Source organism: Tachypleus tridentatus, chromosome 12 (genome assembly GCF_004210375.1).
Source record: "Tachypleus tridentatus isolate NWPU-2018 chromosome 12, ASM421037v1, whole genome shotgun sequence".
Classification (NCBI taxonomy): Eukaryota; Metazoa; Arthropoda; class Merostomata; order Xiphosura; family Limulidae; genus Tachypleus; species Tachypleus tridentatus.
The window spans coordinates 52,530,903-52,550,441 of NC_134836.1; the positions used below are offsets into that span (position 1 = coordinate 52,530,903).

At 34.7% G+C, this 19,539-nt stretch overlaps 1 protein-coding gene across 7 annotated transcripts in view; it reads left to right on the plus strand.

Moving 5' to 3' along the window:
• LOC143233333 (B-cell receptor CD22-like) overlaps positions 1 to 19,539 on the plus strand; it is a 173,624-nt gene that overhangs the window by 65,990 nt on the left and 88,095 nt on the right. For all 7 annotated transcript variants that reach the window (XM_076469478.1, XM_076469477.1, XM_076469476.1 and 4 more), the window contains one exon: positions 12,951 to 13,061. In XM_076469478.1, coding sequence (XP_076325593.1) covers positions 12,951 to 13,061 — 111 coding nt within the window. The remainder of the gene's footprint in view (positions 1 to 12,950; positions 13,062 to 19,539) is intronic.

Below are 19,539 nucleotides of genomic sequence, written 5' to 3' on the forward strand. Positions count from 1 at the left end.
TTTTAATTAATTTGAGATATTTTGACCGTAGAGTAGTTTGTGTAATTATATAGCACGATTTTGATGTTCAGTTTGGTTTGCATTTATTTTCCCTGTTGATTATAGGGTCAAATATCTATTATTAATGTTCATTGCCACTTCTTTACATTAAATCATCTCTTACTTACACTGAGAAAGCCCGGCATGGCCAAGTGTGTTAAGGCACTCGACTCGTAATCTGAAAATCGCGGGTTTGAATCCACGTCGCACCAAATCATGCTCGTCCTTTCAGCCGTGGGGGCGATAAAATGTTACGATCAATCCCACTATTCGTTGGTAAAAGAATAGCCTAAGAGTTGGCGATGGGCGGTGATGACTAGCTACCTTTCTTTTAATCTTACACTGCTAAATTAGGGACGACTAGAACAGATAGCTCTCGACTAGCTTTGCACGAAATTAAAAAAAACAAACAAAAACAAACTTTATTACAGAGTTAATTGCAAATCATGTATATTTTATTCTAGGGTTAAGGTTCGAGTATATAGTATTTTATTATTACGTTAATTAAAGACATTTATTTTGTATTGCATATCTGATGTCCAAGAAATTTGTGTTTTAATAAAACCAGTGACAGATCTTATCGTATTTTGCTCCCATCGCTACATTTGGAAAAAAAATTTAAACTCTAATTATGTTTTGTTTTAACCCAGTGTAGTTTTAATTCCACGCAGCTACACGAAGAATATCTGCGTTAGCCGTCCCTAATTTAGTAGTGGATGACTAGAGGGAAGGCAGCTAATCATCACCACCCACCGCCAACTCTTGGGTTACTCTTTTACCAACGAATAGTTAGATTGGCCGACACATTATAACGCCCCATGGCTGAAATGGCAAGCATATTTGGTGTGGCCGGGATTCGAACCTGCGCCCCTCGGATTACGAGTCGAACACTTTAGCCCACCTGGCCATGCCGGGCCAATTCCATGCAGCCTTAATCAACAATAATATTCTATTTGCCTTGTTAGAAGGTTAATAACCTGCGATTGTGAACTGATGTGAGCTCTAGTAATGAGTTTCTCATATTTACGTGCTACTTTGTTCTAATATTTAATACCGATGAAGGTTCATTTTCAGGAATAATCTTCGACCATCTTATAAGTTGTGTAGAGTCAATAAGCTATCATGTGCTACTTTAATCCAATATTATGGACGTACCACAATTGGCTGATGATTCATCATCTCTATTATAAGCTGAGATACTGGTATTTTTTTAGATTATCCTCGGATTTCTCTATCGTATTTTATTATATTTCTTATTTCGTTATTAATTCACGTTACCCGATAGATCGGAAATCAGTTTATACAGTTTAATGAAATCAGTATTAATAAACTGATTAGATTCTGATGAAACAGGCCCCGCCTTTGTATGAATAACGACCGTACGTCACCGTGCTGTAAACGTATCATCCAATGAATGTGCTCTTCAGGCTAAAGTTTAATTCAACTGGGTAATAAATATCTGAAAGGCATCTGTACGATGTGGGTGAACTTGTCTTTCACTAATGAATTTAGGAAGAGAAACCAAACAAATCATCCTTACTGGCAAGTCATGCAAAGAAATCATTATTTCGTTCCCGACTAGGAACTAGAACATCTCATATGTAATTCGAAGTAACAATCGCAAAATAGTTTACTTAAGAAAGAAACTTTAACCGTACAAATTAGATAAAACGTAAAGAACACTGAAACTGTGTAAGAAAAAAACACACGCTAATTTACTGTGGTTTAACATTGGATATCGAAACCAAAACTGACTTTTAGTGGAACTTCTCTACACACGATGAGGTTAAAGTTATTATAATAAAAGTTTGTTTGTCTGTTTTGATTTTTGGCGCAAAGCTACACAAGGGCTAACTGTGCTAGCTGTCCTTAATTTAGCAGTGTACGACTCACCGCCAACTCTTAGGCTACTATTTTATCAAAGAATAGTGGGATTGACCGTCACGTTATAACGCCTTCAAGGCTGAAAGGGCGATCATGTTCGGTGTGACGGGGATTGGAACCCATGACTCTCAGATTAAGAATCGAGGTGCCTTAACCACCTGGCTATTCAGGGCCTATAGTTACAGTAAGACCAGTTTTCTAAAGTAGGAAATAATAATAGTGTGTGTGAGACACAAATAAGTGAAGAGTAAATGAGTTAATTAACAAAATCTGTTGTAAAAACACGAGCAGCAGTCTGGATTAACTTGGTGTGGTTTCTGTTTTCTTAATTAAAGTAGACAATGTTTCGGAACCTGTGGCGAGATCTGGATGATAGTTTAGTTTTCATTGAACTGTTTATCAGAAAACAGAAACTAGAAAAACTAGTTCTGCAATTTCTTAATGAAACAAATTTTTACTTCGTAAGTTGGGTTTAGAATGGAAATTACTTTCATATAGACGCTACAAGAATCATTATGGTAAAGTTTCTATGATTATAAATAAACATATAACATGTACATTTAGTCATCATGTATAGATTATGTGTTTATCAAATGTTTAGCCTCTCTGGGATAGTGAACACTTGTTATTACAATGAACATTTCTTGTTGCAATCAACACTTGCTATTACAGTGAACACTCGCTGTTACAGTGCACACTTGCTATTACAATGAACACTTGTTATTACAGTGAACACTTGTTATTGCAGTCAACACTTGTTATTACAGTGAACCCTTATTATTACAATGAACACTTATTCCAATAAACACTTGCTGTTGAAGTCAACACTTGTTATTACAGCGAACACTTGTTATTGCAATATAACTTGCTATTACAGTGCACACTTGCTATTACAATGAACACTTGTTATTACAGTGAACACTTGTTATTGCAGTCAACACTTGTAATAACAGTGAACCCTTATTATTACAATAAACACTTATTCCAATGAACACTTGTTATTACAGTGAACATTTCTTATTCCAATGGACAATGGTTATTACAGTGAACACTTGTTATTACAGTGAACGTTTGCTATTGCAGTCAAGACTTGTTATTACAGCGAACCCTTATTATTACAATGAACACTTATTCCAATGAACACTTGTTATTACAGTGAACATTTCTTATTCCAATGGACAATGGTTATTACAGTGAACACTTGTTATTACAGTGAACGTTTGCTATTGCAGTCAACACTTGTTATTACAGTGAAAAACTTGTTATTAAAATGAACACTTATTATTGCAGTGATACTTGTTATTGTAGTGAACCCGTGTTATTATAATGAGCATTTATTCCAATGAACATTTGTTATTACAGTGAGCATTTGTTATTCCAATGAACACTTGTTATTACAGTGAACATTTGTTATTCCAATGAACAGTTGTTATTACAATGGGCAATGGTTATTACAGTGAACACTTGTTATTACAATGAACGTTTGCTATTGCAGTCAACACTTGTTATTAGAGTGAAAAACTTGTTATTAAAATGAACACTTATTACTGCAGTGATACTTGTTATTGTAGTGAACCCGTGTTATTATAATGAACACTTATTATTGCAGTGAACACTTGTTATTACAATGAACAATTATTATTGCAGTGAAACTTGTTATTGTAGTTAACACTTGCTTTTGCAATGAAACCTGTTATTACAGTGAACACGTTTTATTGCAGATAACACTTGTTATTAGAGTGAACAATTTTTCATCAGTATGTAGACAACTCGTACTAATCTTAATCCGAATGATTTTTGAAATAGACAGATCTTCACATGAAGAAATTAAATAAATAATCGTATATTCTTGTTCTGAATACAACAGCTATTACTAATGATATTCATCCAAGCCCCCCCGCTAGTACAGCGGTAAGTCTACGGATTTACAACGCTAAAATCAGGGGTTCGATTCCCCTCGGTGAGCTCAGCAGATAGCCCGATGTGGCTTTGTTATAAGAAAACACACACACACATTCATCAAATCACTAGGGATACATGATTTGGTAGATAGTACACAAAAGTAGACCATACCATAAAACAAGGTGGTCATTGCTACCCTCAAAACACCCACATTAACGGTTTTAGCTAATGACAGTGTTACTGAGAAAATGATGCAAGACACGGGTTGGAAGAGAAAGCATTGATGTCTTCAGAATTGTTCTCGAAGTGGTTGAAGGATTTTAACTGGATGATACTCTCAAAGAAGAGGAAAATCCCTTATGGAGAAGTGTGCACCAAATCAAGAACGGCCTACGATAACACCATACGCCTACCACCAAACCCACATTAGTTATACAGCTTACGGAAACTGGCATAGTCAGATCATTCACACGTTATGACTGTGTCAACTGATTAGAAAGTACACAAAATATGCTAAAAATAACGAGACACAACCGTAAGTACAAATGATACATTTTGTCTGGTCCACTGCTATTAATATAGCTTCGAGCAAATCATGAGCTTGAAACAGCCTGAACAGAGAGATAATGCTGAACCTGGTGACACGTCGTTAATGAGATTGTTTATGGAATTTATAGCTTACTCGCGAGTGCTAATAATGCCATATTAGTTGATTAATGTCATCAGCACAGTAAAACAAGAGATGTCGAATGAAGATGTCGATTCTATCGTGTCTCTTCGAGATGTGGTGACAGTGAATCTGACATTAGATATAATCTACCAGTCGGGGCAGTAAGTCTGTATAAATCACAATCCAGCTTTAAAGATGTCATGAAAACGATGATTTATGCGAAGATGATGAGATAATATGTGATTTTTCCTAAAGCTTCTGAGAAGTGTCAAAGAAAGAACAAAATCAGTTCAAAAGCAGATTATGACTTCATTGGAAAGTGATTTGTAGTCTAATGTTGCGTATTTTGTGTTCTGTGAACAAACCATTAGTTTGAACAAAATAATGATGGATGTGAAGTTAGCGAAATGCCACATTGATTATTTAATTTTTCATAATTATTAATAACATAGAAAATAAGAAGTTAAGTTTATTTATTGGACACAAAACTGCTTTTCATTTAAAAGTTGTATACCAACACTCACTTGTTTGTACTTTAGGTCGATCTATATAATATATGCTGTTAACAAAGACTGTTCAATTCATGTTTACCATGTCAGCTCTTAACAGTTTGCACCCATATATCAATCTATATACTACACACTATTAATAAAGTCCATTGAATTTACTTGTTTACCAGTTGCATACCAACTCTTAATGGTTTGCACTCATATATCAATCTGTATAATACACACTATTAATAAAGTCCATTGAATTTAGATGTTAACCAGTTGCGCGCCAATCCTTAATGGTTTGCACTCATATATCAATCTATGTAATACACGCTGTTAATAAAGTCCATTGAATTTACATGTTTACCAGTTGCGCGCCAATCCTTAATGGTTTGCACTCATATATCAATCTGTATAATACACGCTGTTAAAGGAGTCCACTGAATTCAAAGTGATTCAACTATTCTGACATGTATGATAATCCGGTTGAATTAGTTCACAACAAATAGGTTCAGATTATAGAAGTTTCATTGTACTTTAAACTTTATTTCTCCTGTATTAAAAGTTTCGGTTATGTTTCCTAATATAATCCAGTATGTTTTCATCCAACAAACAGTAAGTCAATTTGCGATGTCATTTCGAAATACCACTCTCAAAAACATACGCTTTTACACAGGTTTCTGTGAGTGGAATAAAACAACAACAACGAAAAACTACGATTATTTACTACCTCTCGATACCTCAAGTTTACTCTAATTAATACTAAAGTGACTAAACTTCGTATCCAAAACATTTAACTAACTAATAATAGTAATACACAGCCATGAACAATCATGGTGTATAATCATTACAATCAACAACTAAATATCTTAATGTAACTGAACGTCGTCTTTGATCAGACCAGATCAAGTTCATACATATAAATCTGGAACAGAATCACAGTAAGTTTATAAAAGAAATTGAGATTAGACCAAATACTTGCATAATTGAAATGTAAGTATGTTATTCTTTACAATGAACATAATAATAACATTCCAATCAACTGATATATTTAAAGGTCACTAAGTAATAGTCGTATTATAGTTGCACTGTAAAGTGACCATTCACTACAAAGGTCTGCGAATTTAAATTTTATAAAAAGTTGTTCTAGTTTTAATAACAAGTTTTCCAAAAATCATCTAAACAAAATTTACAAATCGAAAAGGAAAGATCAAACTCTTACTTAGATCAAACTCTTACTTAGGTCAAACTATTACATAGATCAAACTCTTACTTAGATCAAACTCTTACTTCGTTTACCACAGCGAACATTTATTATTACTATGTTTATTATGTTTGAGGTGTAGAAGAAACGTTAAGACTCACGTCGCGATTGGTCTAGAGAAATCTATAGATAATGGTTGTCAACACTTTAAGCATTACAAAATGTGACTCGATTTGAATAAAAATGATTCAGTTACGTTCACATGGCATTTTGAAAAACAAATCTACAGTTGACGGAGATAAACGGGTATTATTTTCGGATTCAGCGTACATGAATTACTGTAGAAATTTCAATACAATAAAATCATCGCAGGCGTATGCTATACTAGTTATAATAGCTATTAACGTTGTATGTATTTCTAACAAGAGAAATAATCTCTTAATTTACGAAACAGCGTGCATTTCAAACAAATGAGTTAGGAGTAAGAGACAATTTACTGAATGAAGAAATGTCATCAACCGCTTTAATGTAACATACATACGAAGCTTACGAGGCCTAATGTGACAGCTTATTCCTGTGAGAGTGAATATCTCCCATTAAATAATTACCGGAAAAAAGCAACTTCATAGGTGATTTCAACGGTTAGTTGAGTTTAACGTTATTGTCAATGTATGAATATATAAAATCATGAACACGTGACTTGTGGTAAATCGGTGATTTTAACAACTAAAGAAGTTATAGATTGTTGTATATGTATATGTACGTCTTGCCGGAGTTTGTATACTTTATTACATATTACTATGCAACTGTCTTAGAACATTGTATAATATTAAACTTGCTAGAATTTCTTTTTCGTTGGCATTTATTTTAGTTTATAACTTCAAAGGCCTAGCTTGTCCCAGTACTTAGCATACGGTGAATGGTGATGACTAGCTGCCTTCCCTCTAGTCTTATACTGCTAAATTAGGGACGACCAGCGCAGATAGCTCTAGTGTGGCTTTGTGCAAAATTCAAAGCAAACAAACGAACATATTCACTCTAGCGTACCACTTCAAAATAACTAAGAACGGATAACGTATGCAGCCTTTTGGGCAAAGTGCAAAAATAATTAAAAATATAAACGAAAAGACAAAAGCAGCTGTTACCATGGACGAATATCAGCGGTAACAGAGAAATATTGTTAAACCAATCTTCAACTTGAAAAGAAACAAACAATACAGAGCTCAAAGAATATTATGAAAAACTTTATCAACAGTAGCTTACTGCATTTACCATTTCCATAACGTACGTACAATATATACACACAAATATATATATATTACATTTATATGTAAATGGCTTGCACTGACAACTACAAAACTTAAAAATACCGAGCACATAATAAAAATTCAACATATATATATATATACATAGTGGCAATTATTACTATTATTAATACATATGAACATTTTATTCTGGAAAGCCTTTTCATTGTCTGAAAGGGGTAGATAAACGAACATGAGCCAGGTAAACCCAAAACCCGCAATTCAGTCATTATTGAATCATCAGATAAGGGAAATGAGTTTGTTGTAATGGGCGTTGATGACTAAAACGGAAAAAATGTAACATGCATTAAATAAGTAAAGACGAGTCTTTTTACCAGGCTATTAGAACAAATCTAAGTAGAATAAAATGTATATTGTATTTCATTACAAACCGTTAAAAGTAAGTGTACCATAAAGACTCCTTTTACCTTTCAAGTACCTCCACGCTTGCAGTTAGGTAAGACTTTCTTTTTAATTTTTACAATGTTATTTCTGGGTTTGTGGGGTTTTTTTTTCGCTGTTTCTGGACTTATTCTTGGGTTTAAGTTCCAACAACTTGCTGTGATTGTTTTCATAATCTGGCTGAAGGACTTTAAACCGTACGAAACAAAGACACTGTGATTGTTTTCATAATCTGGCTGAAGGACTTTAAACCGTACGAAACAAAGACTCTTACTGTGATTGTTTTCATAGTCTGGCTGAAGGACTTTAAACTGTACCAAACAAAGACACTGTGATTGTTTTCATAGTCTGGCTGAAATACTTTAAACTGTACGAAACAAAGACTCTTACTGTGATTGTTTTCATAGTCTGGCTGAAAGACTTTAAACTGTACAAAACAAAGACACTGTGATTGTTTTCATAGTCTGGCTGAAGGACTTTAAACTGACTATTACTGTGATTGTTTTCATAACAAAGACTAAACTGTACTGTGATTGTTTTCATAGTCTGGCTGAAGGACTTTAAACTGTACGAAACAAAGACACTTACTGTGATTGTTTTCATAATCTGGCTGAAAGACTTTAAACTGTACGAAACAAAGACACTGTGATTGTTTTCATAATCTGGCTGAAAGACTTTAAACTGTACGAAACAAAGACACTGTGATTGTTTTCATAATCTGGCTGAAGGACTTTAAACCGTACGAAACAAAGACACTTACTGTGATTGTTTTCATAGTCTGGCTGAAAGACTTTAAACCGTACGAAACAAAGACACTTACTGTGATTGTTTTCATAATCTGGCTGAAAGACTTTAAACCGTACGAAACAAAGACACTGTGATTGTTTTCATAATCTGGCTGAAGGACTTTAAACTGTACGAAACAAAGACTCTTACTGTGATTGTTTTCATAATCTGGCTGAAAGACTTTAAACTGTACGAAACAAAGACACTGTGATTGTTTTCATAATCTGGCTGAAAGACTTTAAACTGTACGAAACAAAGACTCTTACTGTGATTGTTTTCATAATCTGGCTGAACTGTGACTTTAAACTGTACTTTAAACCGAAACAAAGACACTTACTGTGATTGTTTTCATAATCTGGCTGAAAGACTTTAAACTGTACGAAACAAAGACACTTACTGTGATTGTTTTCATAATCTGGCTGAAAGACTTTAAACTGTACGAAACAAAGACACTGTGATTGTTTTCATAATCTGGCTGAAAGACTTTAAACTGTACGAAACAAAGACACTGTGATTGTTTTCATAATCTGGCTGAAAGACTTTAAACTGTACGAAATAAAGACTCTTACTGTGATTGTTTTCATAATCTGGCTGAAAGACTTTAAACTGTACAAAACAAAGACACTTACTGTGATTGTTTTCAGAGTTTGGATAAAAAATTTTAATAGGACACGAAACAAAGACACTTACTGTGATTATTTTTATAGTCTGGATAAAGGACTTTAAATAGATCAAGATACAAGGATTACTGATAACATCGTCATGGTTTAAGTAGAGTTTTCAAAATCCAACGTTAATAGATAAGAACGTATAATAGTTTAATTTTTGGCTAGTCATTTTAATCCAGTCTCTATCTCAGAAAGTTAGTTCCATATGAAGTATTCATGATACAGACTTACTGTAAGGCCTCATTTGTGGATTAATTTTGTTTAGTTTGCATTATAAGAATACTTGGCAGTGTATAATGAGTCATATTAAATTGTAAAATGAAATCTTAATCTTTGTACTTGTGGCACTTTCATTTCGTGGATCGGGAACTGTATTTTTCTGGTATTGAATACAACGGTTTTGGTGACAGAAAGATATACTTGAGAAACTAATCTGTACTCACGTAGTTGAAATATACTGATAAATAGTAGAGAGACAAAATACCGTGTATTGAAATACATACGATGTACAGCCAACAATTTATATGCTGAAATTATAAAGTAATGTCTCAGAAGCACTTGACAAATGGCGGTCATTTTCTCTGAATGACTGGATAGGCGTGGCAGAGATGACATGACGCACTGAATCAAAATATCATAAACAAGCTGATATCATACGACCTCATTTCTCTGTAAAATCCAACCATCAATGAAATTTAGTTGAGTGATATTTATTTCTACAAAAAAAAAATTCAAAAGTGAATTCATTTTTCAAGTGAGTTGTTTTATCCAATGCTCGCAGTGGATTTCGATATCCGTGGTGGACAGACCATAGATAGTCCATTTTGTAGCTTTGTGCTAAACTTAAAAAAAGATCAAACACAGGTGAAATATGGTTTTTGGAATGCTAAGTATTTTAATAGGACATTTGGGAATTTCTAAATGCTACGTTCTACGAGTTATACTCTCTGTCACAGTTCTCTTTCTTTAATTACTAAAAGAGATTAAATTACACTTCCTTTCCACCTGGATGATTCTAAAGCGGCAGAATTAGGAAGTAAACAAACATCAAAACGACCGTTGTTCTTAAACACTGGCAGTTCGAAACGATCGTTATTAGAGACCTGAGCGCTCACACACTTTCATAAATAGGTGGATGGGTAATGAGGAAAATAATGACACGATTAACGGTTTCACTTACTTTAATCGCTTAACTCATTGCTTCCTAAAGATGAAATTCAAATAAAGTTAATACAATGATTTCCGCTATGACATCTGACCGATTTCACTTGAAACGTACCAGTACGTTTATTTAGAACAAGAAACATTACTGCAAATATCACAAATTACGAAGTAACACGATGCACATTTTTCACTTGGTATTTTACACTTGAATGGATTTAAATGGTTTTTAATGTAGAAGTCAACAAGTCGTGTAACAACCACAGCTAATATACGGACTATATTCTAACATGGTTTGTGGTTGATAGATAATGTGATGCCACTCGGATGTTATTGATAGGATTGTAACAACCATTTCCGAAGCTTGTTTGTTTTTGTTTTTGGAATTTCGCACAAAGCTACTCGAGGGCTATCTTGCTAGTCGTCCCTAATTTAGCAGTGTAAGACTAGAGGGAAGGCAGCTAGTCATCACCACCCACCGCCAACTCTTGGGCTACTCTTTTACCAACGAATAGTGGGATTGATCGTCACATTATACACCCCCACGGCTGGGAGGGCGAGCATGTTTAGCGCGACGCGGGCGCGAACCCGCAACCCTCGGATTACGAGTCGCACGCCTTACGCGCTTGGCCATGCCAGGCCTGTTTCCGAAGCAAAATATTCATACATTCAGATCACAAAGGCACGCTCAGAGGGGATTTAAAATTTCCAGTGTCCGCGGATATCCCTTGAACTTAATAACGTTAAAGAGTAAATATATATGGATCAACTTGTAGAACCTTGACCATTCAGAAAGAGACTGCAACAAATCGCACTCGTTCCTCTGGAAACCTGTTCAACTGTCGCATTCCTGAAGCAGCCAGAGAATGAAAAAGGTATTCATTCTATCCCATACGAAGACATTTCAGTCAAGTTGCCTGTAGATGTCTCTGCAATAATCCTGTTGAAATGGATTCTAAGAAACCATCATCTTTCTACAATGGATGAATTATATAAACTTCCACGAAAAATTGTTGATTTTAAATATGACAACCTTACGACAGGTACCTTTACAGTAGAAACTGTCCTAAAAGTATGTTTTCAAGGTTCACGGTCATCCAATAGAGCAAAACTGAACATGCCATTATTGACTATAATCGCAACATAGAATGACTCCAAAATCATGTTGCTATAAATGACAATTACTAAAACTTGTGTTTAAACATTTAGAGTGTTCGAGCTTAGACTAAAATTATATACAGCGTCATATAATTAAAGAGGATAAAAACACTAGCAAAAAGAAGTAATGTTAATAATAAAATAACATTAATTTATATGGAAGTAGCCAATGAACTGCACAGAGCACGTTCTCCAAAAAAAAAAAAAAAAAACAACCCTATTTCTTATCTAACGACTGTAACCAAAGACTACAAAACATTTAGAGGGGGTGATCAAAATTGTAACATGAAGACTTTGTGTTATTTTGTTTGTTTGTTTATTTGTTTTTGAATTTCGCACAAAGCTACTCGAGGGCTATCTGTGCTGGCCGTCCCTAATTTAGCACCGTAAGACCAGAGGGAAGGCAGCTAGTCATCACCACCCATCGCCAACTCTTGGGCTACTCTTTTACCATCGAATAGTGGGATTGACCGTCACATTATACACCCCCACGGCTGGGAGGGCGAGCATGTTTGGCGCGACCGGGATGCGAACCTGCGACCCTCAGATTACGAGTCGCACGCTTTAACACGCTTGGTCATGCCGGGCCCACTTTGTGTTATGGTTTTGGCATAGTATTCTTTAATTACATCTTTGTATCTAATAAAAAAAAGTGCACGTCCGTACAAAGAAATCACTTCCCGACGCGCCAGTGCATTAAAACCGCGTGTGGCGTATTCATGACGTCATACATGCTTCTTGAGAATGGAGAAAAATAAAGTTCTTCGTGACGGAAAAGTCGTGACCCCTATTGCAAATCTACATGCAACAGCATGAAAAGCACTCGAAGTTGGGGATTTTACATCGCGTAATAAAAACATTTTTTTCAATATCATATAAGCAAGAGTTCCATTATAGCGTGATTCTACGATTATAGATGATTTTTATGCTTTTGACTATTGAAAACCTAACAGAGGTTTTATACTACGTTATATCGTTGACCGATTTTGAGAATATTATATGTTTATTTATATCTACTCAAACTTTGATAAATACTTACAATAAGACATATTGCTCTACCTTCAGTAAAAAAGTAAAAGGAAAAATATGTATTTTATGGTGTTTTCTACTTAATTACCAAATACATATACACCAGTTTGTCTGATTTCCCGATGTAATATTTTGCTTTTGCCTTTTAACAGTTGAAGAAGTTACAATTTTCGAAACGTTTGCTCTAAAACAACATGCAAGCTGCTTTGATGAAATGTAAGTTTTATTCATGTAAAAAATTTCCTTTTCTAGTTCCACCAAAGAGAACCATCGTAAGGGATACAAACGGCCAAGTTCTGGAAAGTTTGGTTGGTCCGTATAACGAGGGTGAAAGCTTGACACTGGTGTGTGAAAGTGAAGGAGGTATGTACACAGATCTAGATGTGTTTGGTGAGGATGAGAAATTTTCATCATTTAAAATAGATTTGCTTTAACAGTGTATGTTTGTTTGTTTTTGAATTTCGCGCAAAGCTACACGAGGGGTATCTGCACTAGCTGTCCCTAATCTAGCAGTATAAGACTAGATGGAAGCCAGCTAGTTATCACCACCCACCAACAACTCTTGGGCTACTCTTTTATCAACCAATAGTGGGATTTACCGTCACATTATAACGCCCCCACGGCTAAAAAAACGAGCATGTTAAGTGTGACGAGTATTCGAACCCGCGACCTTCGGATTACGAGTCGAATGCCTTAACCACTTGGCCATACCGGCCCTTAACAATGTTTAACAACCTGTTTACAGTGATTAGTAAACAACTCGTTGAAGAGAGGTTTAGTATCAATAATTTTACGTTTATTAATCGATACAGTTATTCTATCGATTCAAATGCTAATATTATCTAATCTAAAACATTTCTGCGCTGATAGTGAGTTTAAAGTTAATTTTCAGATGCAAAATATATGTTCCTAGTTGTTATAAATAATTATATATATATATATAGGCATGACTATATAAATGTATAAGTAAAAGTTTTATGACTTTGTCATGTTTCCTCAGTTGGTAAACATTTATCGTTGTCGTCGCCATCAATCAAATAGACGATTTCTCTAGCGGCTGCCATCTTGGTTTGTTAACTGAAATCGTAAATAGAATTACCTTCAGCACAAAGTGGATATTCTGTTCAAGTTCCTTACTCACAGAGAGCAAGCAAACGCTGCTCAAAAATAACTTCACGCACCCAGTTATTCCATGCACTGGTTCTTCAATGATTTTGCTGAAAATTAAATTGTCAGATTGTGATATGAAGCGACTAACCAAAAGAACACACGTCATTAAATCTTTGATATATATATACTAGCCTATCTCTGCAATACAAGGATACGCGTCTTTAGGCTGTCGCATTCTAGAAACTGATACAAAGTTTTATCAAAAGATATTGTTTGGTATTGTATTTAACAGATCTGTTCTATCCATTGAAAACCTTTGGAATAGTATTTAACAGATCTGTCTTATCCATTGAAAACCTTTGAAATAGTATTTAACAGATTTGTCTTATCCATTGAAACCCTTTGGAATAGTACTTAACATATTTGTCTTATCCATGGAAACCCTTTGGAATAGTACTTAACAGATCTGTCTTAAAACCTTCCATTGAAACCCTTTGGAATAGTATTTAACAGATCTGTCTTAAAACCTTCCATTGAAAACCTTTGGAAATAGCATTAACTGGAACATAAACACTATAATATTCTTTTCTGCAGAAAAGTAAGAATCTTATTGTAAGTAATGGTTTGTCTTTATTAGAACAACCATATGATTTGAGTTTTAAATAATAGATAGCATTTAGATACGTCAGATATCGGTAACAATTAGAGTTGCACACTGTTGTCTCCCGCTAGTACAGCCGTATGTCTACGGATTTACAACGTTAAAATTAAAGGTTCGATTCCCATCGGTGGGCTCAGCAAATAGCTCGATCTGGCTTTGCTATAAGAAAATGCACACTATTTTCTTTACCTATTCCCAGTTCTTCTTTGTCTTAAGGTATACAGCTTCTCTAGTGAATAAAATAATCAAATACGGTTTATCTTTAAAGTGAACAACTGTTATTTTTTAAAATATTACCTGGACACTTTTGTAACATTTGATAAAGCTCAAATAAAAAAAAACTCGTATAAAAAACTTTATCATATGAGAAGTTACATATTCAAGAGCGTAAGATTTCTGTTGTCCATTATTTGTTTCTCGAGATAAAATATGAACTTTTGTGTAACCACATGGATGAGATGTTACACAACAGAACAATAATTCATTGTTGCAGAACAGTTTCATTTGTTATTATTATATTTGCTGAAGAATATGTGAAAATATTTATTTTATTATTTCTCAACGTTTTCTGACAGAAACGTAACGATTCAACAGCACATATTGAACTTTTTTAAGTATCCATTATCACTGAAAATCTATACACAATGCATTAATTACATAGCTATTGACAATAAATAAAGCCTCCCAGTGGCTCAGCGGTATGTCTGCGGACTTTCAACGCTAAAAACCGGGTTTCGATACCCCTGGTGGGCAGAGCACAGAGAGCCCATTGTGTAGCTTTGTGCTCAATTCAAAAACAACAAAAATTAATAAAATCATATTAACTCTAATTCGTTTTCATTAGAGAAAGTAATAGTATAGTCAGAGACCCTTCTCAAAGTTTTAAAATATGCTATTCAAAGGGTTTTTTAACAAACAAGCGAAAAGAACTTAATATGTGACGTTAAAGCGTCAAGTGAAAATGCTTTTTTATACCTTTAGCTCTTTACTTTTATTCATCACGCACGTATAACGGATGTGGCGAAATTGATATCGCAGGTGGATATATTTACCTCTGCTAGAATAAAAAAACAACAACAACCACAACTTACGACCACGTTTCTCATACAGCATGAAACTTTACAAATGTTTGTTTAAATATTTTAGAATGCGTTGAAGGCTCATAGTAGTTGAAAATTAATAATAAATGAAATATTGAAACTCTGATATCGAACTGTAGGCTTCTTCAGGTATAAATTGAGAGCAGATATTATATATAGATATGGTCTTTAGTGGTCCTTGAAAATCATTTTCTTAATGTCCTTGAGGCCTAACATTTTTAACTTAGGACAACTGCAAATTAAAGAAATCGATCAAAACTGCACGTTTAGCTAAGTAGTTTATTGTTCGTTTTACCAGAAATCCTTAACAATGTTATCATACTAATATAGTTCATTTTTTATCTAATATACTTGTTTGTTTGTTTTTTTAATTTTGCGCAAAGCTACACGAGGGCTATCTGCGCTAGCCGTCCCTAATTTTGCAGTGTAAGACTGTAGGGAAGGCAGCTAGTCATCACCACCTCCTGCCAACTCATGAGCTACTCTTTTTACCAACAAATTGGCCGTAACATAATAACGCCCCTACAGCTTAAAGGGGAAGCATGTTTGGTGTGACGGGGATTCGAACCCGCGAACTTCAGATTACGAATCGAGTGCCTTAACCATTTGGCCATGCCGGGCCTAACATGCGTGTTACAGTTTGTTTGATAGGATCATTGACTTATAGGTTTCACATGGCCTGGTGGTTAGGGTTCTCAACTAGCAATCTGGAGGACAAATTTCGAATTCACTTAACCGGACATGCTCGTCCCATATGTATGCTGACTAAACTAACCATTTCGGTGTGAAAGTTCTTGACTTAGAAATTTACCGGCCAAGAGGAAACTGGTTAAGATTGAGGGCAAAATAAAAAAAAAAAACCAAAAAAACAGCAGTTAACTTATTGTGTGAAATCTTATTTACGCAACTCAAATAAAACTGAGCGCAATTTAATAAAATTTATTATTATAATAATTTTAAGTATAATAACTTTTCAGGTGATATATGTTCCAATCATTGCTGGTATAATTATACAAAAGGTTGTACGACTGTAATGTTTCATACGAGCTCTAAGATACGGCTCATTGTGAAAATAATATATAAATCATAAACAATGCCTGGACCACATAGAAGACATATTGGCATGATATAACACTATATTCTTGACTGCAGTTGGACCAATCGTAGTTCAACTGTCGCTACTCGTACTAAAATTTTCCAAGAACTTGGAGCTTTAGGTAGTTTTCTGTGCTGGCTCACTTAGCGACGGACCTGACATCATAATAAGTTACCATTAATGCATTTTAAAAGTTGTTTGTTGTATTTCGACTTACATATAAATTAAATGATTCGGTATTTTCGGTTGCTGAAAAGAAGAAATGAGGGTCAAATATTTAAGAGTATTCTCAGTAAGTTCTACGCTTTCTACATTACGACTGACAAATTTTTAGTCTTTCGATCGAAAAATAAAAAACTGGCCTTTTACCCCACCTGCCGGCTCACCGAAAAAAAAAAAGACACTTTCTATTCTCTGGAGAGGCCCTGTATGGCTAGGTGGGTTAAGGCGTTCGACTCGTAATCTGAAGGTCGCGGGTACGAATCCCCATCGCACCAAACATGCTCGCCCATTCAGCCGTGGGGGCATTATAATGTTACGGTCAATCCCACTATTTGTTATTAAAAGAGTAGCCCAAGAGTTGGCGGTGGGTGGTGATGACTAGCTGCCTTCCCTCTAGTCTTACACTGTTAATTTAGGGATGGTTAGCGCAGATAGTCCTCGAGTAGCTTTGCGCGAAATTCACAAAAACAAAAACAAGCTCTCTGCAGATTGTAACATTCTATAGCAAACAAACAGAGTACCAACTAAGTTTCAGGTGTTATTTAAACTACTTATTTATAACTTCAAAGGTTTACATGGTTATTAAAACGTAATCATTTTAATATTATAAGTAATGTTCAGTCAGAAATGATATATGATTTACTTAATCTGAATTTATACGGATGTGACACGTTTCAAATTATCAATAAAAATGTACGACATTTTAAACAGTTAAATGAAAGCTTAGACTCGTGTATTGATTTTTGGTAAAACTGTCGTGTTAAAGTAGCTTGCAACCTACTTGTACATAAGTACATACATGCAGTAACAACAACAGAGAAAAGGAATACCATAACATAAATAAACTGAACCTATAAAGTGAGGCTTAGGGGAGTAAAATAATGGATGTGGGATATGTTCTATACCACCTTATTCTTAAATTTATAATGAAAACACAAAAATTAATATTCAAATGACGCTTGTTTAAATATTTGTTTCCAATAAACAATAATGTATTGCAGATAATTCTAAAAATGAGACATTTATCTGGTTATATTATTAACTGACTTGAGGATGTTGTTTTTCCTATTATTTACTACCTTATTGTTTCGTTGAGATTTGTACAATAAATCGTTCTTTATTGAAAATAAACTTTTGGTTTTAAATAAAAACATGCAAAATAAGGATTATTTATCAGTAAAATAACCGTGGCACTAACAGAACGATTACTGCAGAGTTTTATCATATTATTCTAATTACCTAAAAATGATTGGAATGGATCTGATAAGTACATAGCCACATCGGGCTATCTGCTGAGTCCACCGAGGGGAAATGAACCTCTTGATTTTATCGTTGTAAATCCGTAGACGTACCGCTGTACCAGCAGGAGATAGTCTGAGAAGGGACATAATGTTGTGTTTTCCGGTTCCTAACAAAACAATAAATTAATCTTCTTAAATATAGGCTAACGTTTGTGAAACACGAGAAGTTTCTTATAAAACTAAATAAAAAGTATATACGGCTAACGTGTTTTAGCGCTCATAAAACAAGCTCTGAGTTTTTTTTTTTTTTAAGTATAAGCTTTTAGCTCACAGCACCGTCGTCCTTAGACCAATTAGAGTTCTAACAACAGTTTTTGGCTCAGTAGGTAGAATCCTTCCGCTTGATGTATCTGACCACGCCCAAAGTCTCATCGGTCAATTTACCCTAATATTGCCTAAAAGTGTTTCATATTGCCTGAGAAATAAAAGTGTTTCATGTGCTGTTGATAATTCTCTCTTGTTATGTATCTAATCGCCTCTGAAGGAGAAATGCTTCCAGATTGTTTAATAACACTGAATATATTTTATCAACCATATATTCAACACTGCTAACAATATAAATACAATGAAAAAATAGGCTTCGCTAAGATTTGTGAAAAGTCAGACAAATCTTATTAAATCTCTCCCACAGAGGCTTTTGAAAGTATTCCCAGTTTGTTCTAAACACACACACACACACATTTTTCTAATGTTTAGCAGTAAACGTGGGGACTTATAACTCCAAAATCAGGAGCTCAATTTCTCCGGAGAACATGGCATAGATACCCCATTGTTTAGTTTTGATCTTCAAACAAACAAACCATCTGAACAAATAAGAGTGAATTTAATGTATCCACGAATTGTTATCTTTGTGTCTATGAATATTATACGTACAACAATCACATAATTTGTGCTAAGCCTCGTCATACTTGAGTTCTATATTTACACGCTCAAATCAATGACCGTGTACTTAGACCCGAATTGGCAAGGTAGCTTAGTAATCTGACGGTCACGGGTTCGAACCTCCGTCAGGCCAAACATGTTTGCCCTTTCAACAGTGGGGGTATTATAACGTGACAGTCAATCCCACTATTCGTTAGTAAAAGAGTAGCCCAAGAGTTGACGGTGGATAGTGATGACAATTTGCCTTCCCTCTAGTCTTACACTGTTAAATTAGGGACGGCTAGCACAGATAGCTCTTATGTAGCTTTGCGCGAAATTCAAAACAAACAAATTAACAATGCGTGACGGCGAGAAAACCCACTTGTAGAGAAAATTACATATGTAAAAAACGGCTTTCTCTACCCATACCAGCCGTTTTTTACATATGTAAAACAAACTAACAGTTAGTAAACTAATCAAAATGTAACAT